The sequence below is a fragment of the Doryrhamphus excisus genome, linkage group LG19, assembly GCF_037039965.1.
Source record: "Doryrhamphus excisus strain RoL-2023G ecotype Guam linkage group LG19, RoL_Dexc_Guam_v1.1, whole genome shotgun sequence".
Lineage (NCBI taxonomy): Eukaryota > Metazoa > Chordata > Actinopteri > Syngnathiformes > Syngnathidae > Doryrhamphus > Doryrhamphus excisus.
In genome coordinates this window covers 6,918,344-6,924,416 of record NC_136375.1, presented here as the reverse complement: position 1 = coordinate 6,924,416, position 6,073 = coordinate 6,918,344, and the positions used below count along the sequence as shown (strand labels likewise).

General features: G+C 42.4%; 1 protein-coding gene across 1 annotated transcript; it reads left to right on the top strand.

Moving 5' to 3' along the window:
- The first annotated feature begins 4,848 nt into the window (after positions 1 to 4,848).
- On the top strand, positions 4,849 to 5,624 carry rnf224 (ring finger protein 224). Its single transcript, XM_078799216.1, has 3 exons — positions 4,849 to 4,877; positions 4,962 to 5,182; positions 5,251 to 5,624. Exons 1-3 carry the CDS (start codon positions 4,865 to 4,867, stop codon positions 5,554 to 5,556), a joined length of 540 nt encoding a protein of 179 aa, XP_078655342.1. The 5' UTR covers positions 4,849 to 4,864; the 3' UTR covers positions 5,557 to 5,624.
- Positions 5,625 to 6,073: the final 449 nt, after the last annotated feature.

Below are 6,073 nucleotides of genomic sequence, written 5' to 3'. Positions count from 1 at the left end.
ATATTTTCTATAGAATTTACATTTAATGGCAAAATAAACAATGATTTGGTGTACAATAAAAGCAAAGTCAAATTGTAAACATTTTGCAGTCAGATATGTTAGCCTGAATGCTTCCATCATAGCTGTCCTGTAAGCTGAGTGAATAAAAGAGTAATACATATGTAATATTGAATATGTAATATTGAATATGTAATATTCAGGCTGCGTATTGAGTTGGCCCATCATAAGTATCCTTCCATTTGTCCGAAAAGATGAAGTTAACTTGGTGACATCATCTGTCTTTGGAGGGCTGAGGGAGGAGTTGTATGTTACCCACAATGCATTGCAGTAATGCAGAAAAATACATCCACGCGTAAAGAACATCAAACAAGAAGATGCATCGAATGAGCAAGTTCATAATTCTATCAGACTGCTTTTGCAGTGGCAACATGTCACATTTATGAATAAGCGAACAAACAAAATACCACAAATATAGCTACAGTGAGAATCCATATTTCTAAACAAACAACACAACTTTGTAAATTAAAACTAAACTTCGAAGGGAAGGTGCGTTCCATTTCTCACTACCACTCCTACCACATCCAAGTCATCGAGGGTAACTCAAACTACTATTGGAACTCAGCCTCAATCTTAATGATAAATCCGACTTAATCATATGAAGGGGCGTGGTCTGTGGGCGTGGCTCCGACGGAGGGAGTGTCTTCCCGTTGAACAGGTTAGGGCGGTTGAGCAAGTGAAGAGAAGAGAGATTTGTTTTCCACTCAGGAGAAAAGAAGTTTGCTCTTTTTAAGGCAAGTCCAACTTTCCTTTCATAAGTCTATGTATTCATATGTGTTAGACATGTCATTACTTTATTCAGTATTATGCACTGTGTATTAGTGTTATTATTCTTTCCTTTAATATTTCACTTTTGATTAGCTAACGTGGCTAAATCATAAGTGCATAAACTAGACGTGGCTAAATTATAATGTATAAACCAGACGTGGATAAATTATAATCATATAAACCAGATGTGGCTAAATTATAAATGTATAAACCAGATGTGGCTAAATTATAATCAATGATTATAATTTAGCCACATTATAATTTAGCTAAATTGCATAATTTAGCCACATCTGGTTTATATGATTAATCGTATAAACCAGATGTGGCTAAATTATAATCGTATAAACCAGATGTGGCTAAATTATAAACCAGATGTGGCGAAATTATAATCATATAAACTAGAAGTGTGCATTTGTATTTGTATTTGAGAAAAATAAAAAAATACCCTCCCCTTGGGAATAAAATAAAATACAAATAATAAGAATTAGAATAATAATAAGTAGTAATAAATTGAGCAATCCACCAATGAACCTGTAAGGAAAAATAATAATAATTATAACAGCCATAACCTCATGGATGGCTGAACCAAAAACCACTAAAATTTCATTGAGAACATGAACACCCCCACCCCCACCAACTAAAGGTACCAAATACCAGCCTTAAGTGCATCCAATTCTACCCAAGTTCCCAAGCCTTACTTCCTGAAGCGTTTAAAGCCAATATGAACATTACATTGTCAGCAGCCTTAACGTTAGCGAGCTAATGCTAACAGAGCCAACAGGAGAACGGCCACCATCAGAAGTAAATAGCAACTACCCCAACGGAATCATACTCCGCTATTTCTGATAGTTGAAAACAGCATCTGAAACCCAATTGGGGTGAAAGGTCGTATGTTTACAAGGCAAAATACGGATGCTAACTAACTAAGTTGAGCCTCCTCCATTATTTGTGCCGTTCTGAATACCATATTGGGGTTGGGCTCCACCCCTACTATAAACCAAATGTGATGAAATCCATCCATCCATACATCTTCTATGTCGCTTATCCTCATTAGGGTCATGAGGTATGCTGGAGCCTATCCCAGCCAAATTTCTCCGATTTCCTCCCCCATTCCAAAAACACGTTAGCTTCATTGGCCACTCCAAATTGTCCATAGGTATGAATGTGGGTGGGAATGGTTGTTTGTCTATATGTGCCCTGTGATTGGCTGGCCACCAGTCCAGGGTGTACCCCGCCTCTCGCCCCAAGACAGCTGGGATAGGCTCCAGCACGCCCGCGACCCTCGTGAGGATAAGGTAGAAAATGAATGAATGAATGAACATTTCCTCTCTTTTAGGTTTGTCTGTTCTGACTGGACCTTTGCTAAGTCCCTCGTGACGTGCCGCCATGTCATCTGCCATCAGAGTGTCCTTGGACAACCCCTACGGTCAGGTGACCATCCCTCGAGCTAAACTGCGTATGTCCGGTGACGACAGCATGGTGATAGCCAATCCAGCTGTGGTCAACGGCAGTCCCGCCAACCCCTACATGGGACCGGGCGCTTCCCCCCCCCCATATGTGGTGAAGGAAGTATCTGGGGGGGAAGAGGAGGGCGGGCGCTGCGCATGCTGCTACCGCTGCAGACGGAAGTAGTGATGTTTCGCTCCAGGTTTGTTTCCTTGAAAGACGTTGACTGAACAGGACAAGAAAGAACAGCAAGGGTGGCCATTTTGTCTGTGAAACCAACAAACCTCGCAAACACGTTGGAACGATAGACTGACGCTATTGTTTGGAAAAAAGAACATTTAAACCAAAGGCAACTTTCACCGGCACCTCTTTTATCCTATGAAAATGATACTTTCATCCTATGAAAATGATAATTTTATCCTATGAAAATGATAATTTTATCCTATGAAAATTATACTTTTATCCTATGAAAATTATACTTTTGTTCTATCAGAATGTTTGTTTTAACCTATGAGAATGTTTTGTTTTATCCTCTGAAAATGATACTTTTATCCTATGAAAATGTTTGTTTTATACTATGAGAATGTTTGTTTTATCCTATGAAAATGATACTTTTATCCTATGAAAATGTTTGTTTTATCCTATGAAAATCATAATTTTATCCTATGAAAATGTTTGTTTTATCCTATGAAAATTATACTTTTATTCTATGAGAATGTTTGTTTTATCCTACGAGAATGTTTTGTTTTATCCTATGAAAATTATACTTTTATCCTATGAAAATGACATTTTTATCCTCAGAAAATTATACTTTTATTCTATAAGAATGTTTGTTTTATCCAATGAGAATGTTTGTTTTATCCAATGAGAATGTTTGTTTTATCCTATGAAAATTATACTTTTACTTTAATCCTATGAAAATGTTTGTTTTATCTTATGATAAAAAATGCCTGGCCAGACCTGCCCGTCACACTTTGACAATAGAATATCCAGTTTGGATCATGTTAAAATCGGATCAATGGTGGGATAGCTTTCCCATGTTATGTTCCGGAAACTGGCTCTAATTATAGATTTCATTAGTAAGTATTGAAGAACTGTATTCTGGCTTATTCCATACTGCGTAACAAGGTCATTGAAGTTTTTTTCATGATATTTTTCATGCAGCTTATTCCTTTTTCATGCCATGTCGGAAAATCCAAAAATGAATGGGCAATACTGTGGATTTAAACCAGTTGCAAGAGGTTCAATGAAGATAGCGAACAACCCTGCCTAGTACCCCTTTGGAAATTCTATTGGAATTCTGGAGAGGTCCGATTATTGGTCCCAACAGAGGCCTTCCGGTGTTATATAATAATTTTGTATATTGTTTATTTGTACTTTTCCCTACGGGGACACCTTTTGTTCATAAATCTTTTTGCACTAACCCTTGTCCTCCGCATTTTGGATTCCATTCCGTCCACGAGTTCCTGACATGCTTTTTGTTCTCACTGTTTGTATGCTTCTTCCTGTGGCGGGGCCCTTTGACTTTACCTGAATGAGGTGCTGCCGTAAATTAGGTTACCCCGTGTTCCCTCAGTACTCCCCTCAGAATTCCTAGAGAAAAGGGGACAGCCACCCTGGGGTGCCAACCCAGATGCACTGCCCCAGATGTTGTGTCAACCAAGACATGCCCGCTGCATCCAGGGCCTTGAGGACCTCCGGGCAGAGCTCATCCGCCCTTCTCACTTCCGCCTTCCTCTCCCCGACCTGTACACGGACAAGGTCGAAGGTCACACAAGCATGCTCTTTTCATAGCTCTTTAAAGTGTAAAAAATGTAAACTGTAAAAAACTGTTTGTAAAATTGACAGCGGAATGCCAGCCCCTGTAAACTTTACATATAGACAAACAACCATTCACACTCACATTCATACCTATGGATAATGGACAAAGTGGAGTTTGCATGTTCTCCCCGTGCATGCGTGGGTTTTCTCCGGGTACTCCGGTTCCCCCACATTCCAAAAACATGCTAGGCTAATTGGCGACTCCAAATTGTCCATAGGTATGAATGTGAGTGTGAATGGTTGTTTGCCTATATGTTCCCTGTGATTGGCTGGCTACCAGTCCAGGGTGTACCCCGCCTCTCGCCCCAAGACAGCTGGGATAGGCTCCAGCCTATTGATGACTTCTTTCCAAAGTGGCGCATTAGCAAAGGAAGCGAGCTAGGACATCCAATGAAGAGTAGAAGAAAGAGCATGAAAACAGTGGCGATACAGGATGCCGCCCAATCAGCAGTGGCTGGGGTCCTGTTGCTAGGTAACAGCTGTGTAACCTGATGCGGCACTCATCCAGTTACAGGACAATAAAAGCTCTTGAAAAACATTGTCATGCATCCAAAGTAAAGGAAAGTTTCCACCGTGAACTCTTCCTTGGCCTCCTGACTTGGAACGCTGGGCCTATCGAGCACGGAAGCGCAAAGCCGCGTTTCCTGAAGATGAATTATTGATGGAGAAGCCGCCACAAACACGCAGGAGGGCGGAAGGACACACGGCGCCAAGACGACAAGACATGGACAGCAAGACGAACTAAGGAGAGCCGAGGAAGAAAAACCATCAAATGTGCGTCCTTGGTAGGGTCCGTCTGTCTTTTCATCAGCATTTGTTAAGCCCCGCCCTCCAGCAGGTGTCACTCTGCTGCTTGCTGCTTTCCACAGCTGGCTTGACTCCATACCTCCACCCAATGTCCACACACGCAGAGGAGGGGACATCCTCTGTTGCCATGGAGACGGTGACATCACTCAAGAGGCAGGACCCGGTGTGCATCGTGTGCTTCGGTGGCTACGACCTCTCCGCACGGTTGCCACGGCGACTGCACTGCGGCCACACCTTCTGCCAGGCGTGTCTGAAGAGGTTGGACACAGTCATCAACGAGCAGGTGAGCACCACGCCGTCACGTTAGCTTCACACAGGTAGCCATGGCAACCGGCCCCCCCTCCTCCCCAGGTGTGGATCCCTTGTCCCCAGTGTCGCCAGAGCACCCCGTGTCCGCGCGGGGGTGCGGTCGGTCTGGACCTGGACTTGGCCACTTTCCTGGCCATCAAAACTCAGCAGACAGGGTCCGCCCCCTGGAGCGGCGAGGCCGGCAACGCCATCCAGGACGGGAAGGTCTGGACGGCCAAGGACGCCGACGGAGATGCTTGGTCCCACGGAGGTCTGGCCGAGCCGCGCTTCCATCGCCACGGTAACTGCTGCCTGCCACTCTCCCATTGGTTGTGCTGCTACTTCTGCTGCTGCCAGAGGCGGAGCTAAAATCATGGCTGTGCTACACTCATGACCTTTGACCTGGTCACCCGTGGGATAGCCGCAGGAAGTGGTGTCAGGAAAATCATTCTTTTCAAAATAAAAGATTTTGTCTTATTTGTGTCTTATTTTTGGATTTTTGATAAGGCCATGTAGACGCGCACACACACATACATACGTATATGTACATATACGTACGTATGTGTACTATATACATGTACATACTGTACACACACATACAAACGTATATGTACATATATGAATGTATGTGTACTATATACATGTACATACTGTACACATACACATACACACGTATATGTACATATATGTATGTATGTGTGCTATATACATGTACATACTGTACACATACACACGTATGTGTACATATATGTATGTGTGCTATATACATGTACATACTGTACACATACATACATATATGTACATATATGTATGTATACTATATACATGTACATACTGTACACATACATACATATATGTACACATATACATACTGTGCACATACATA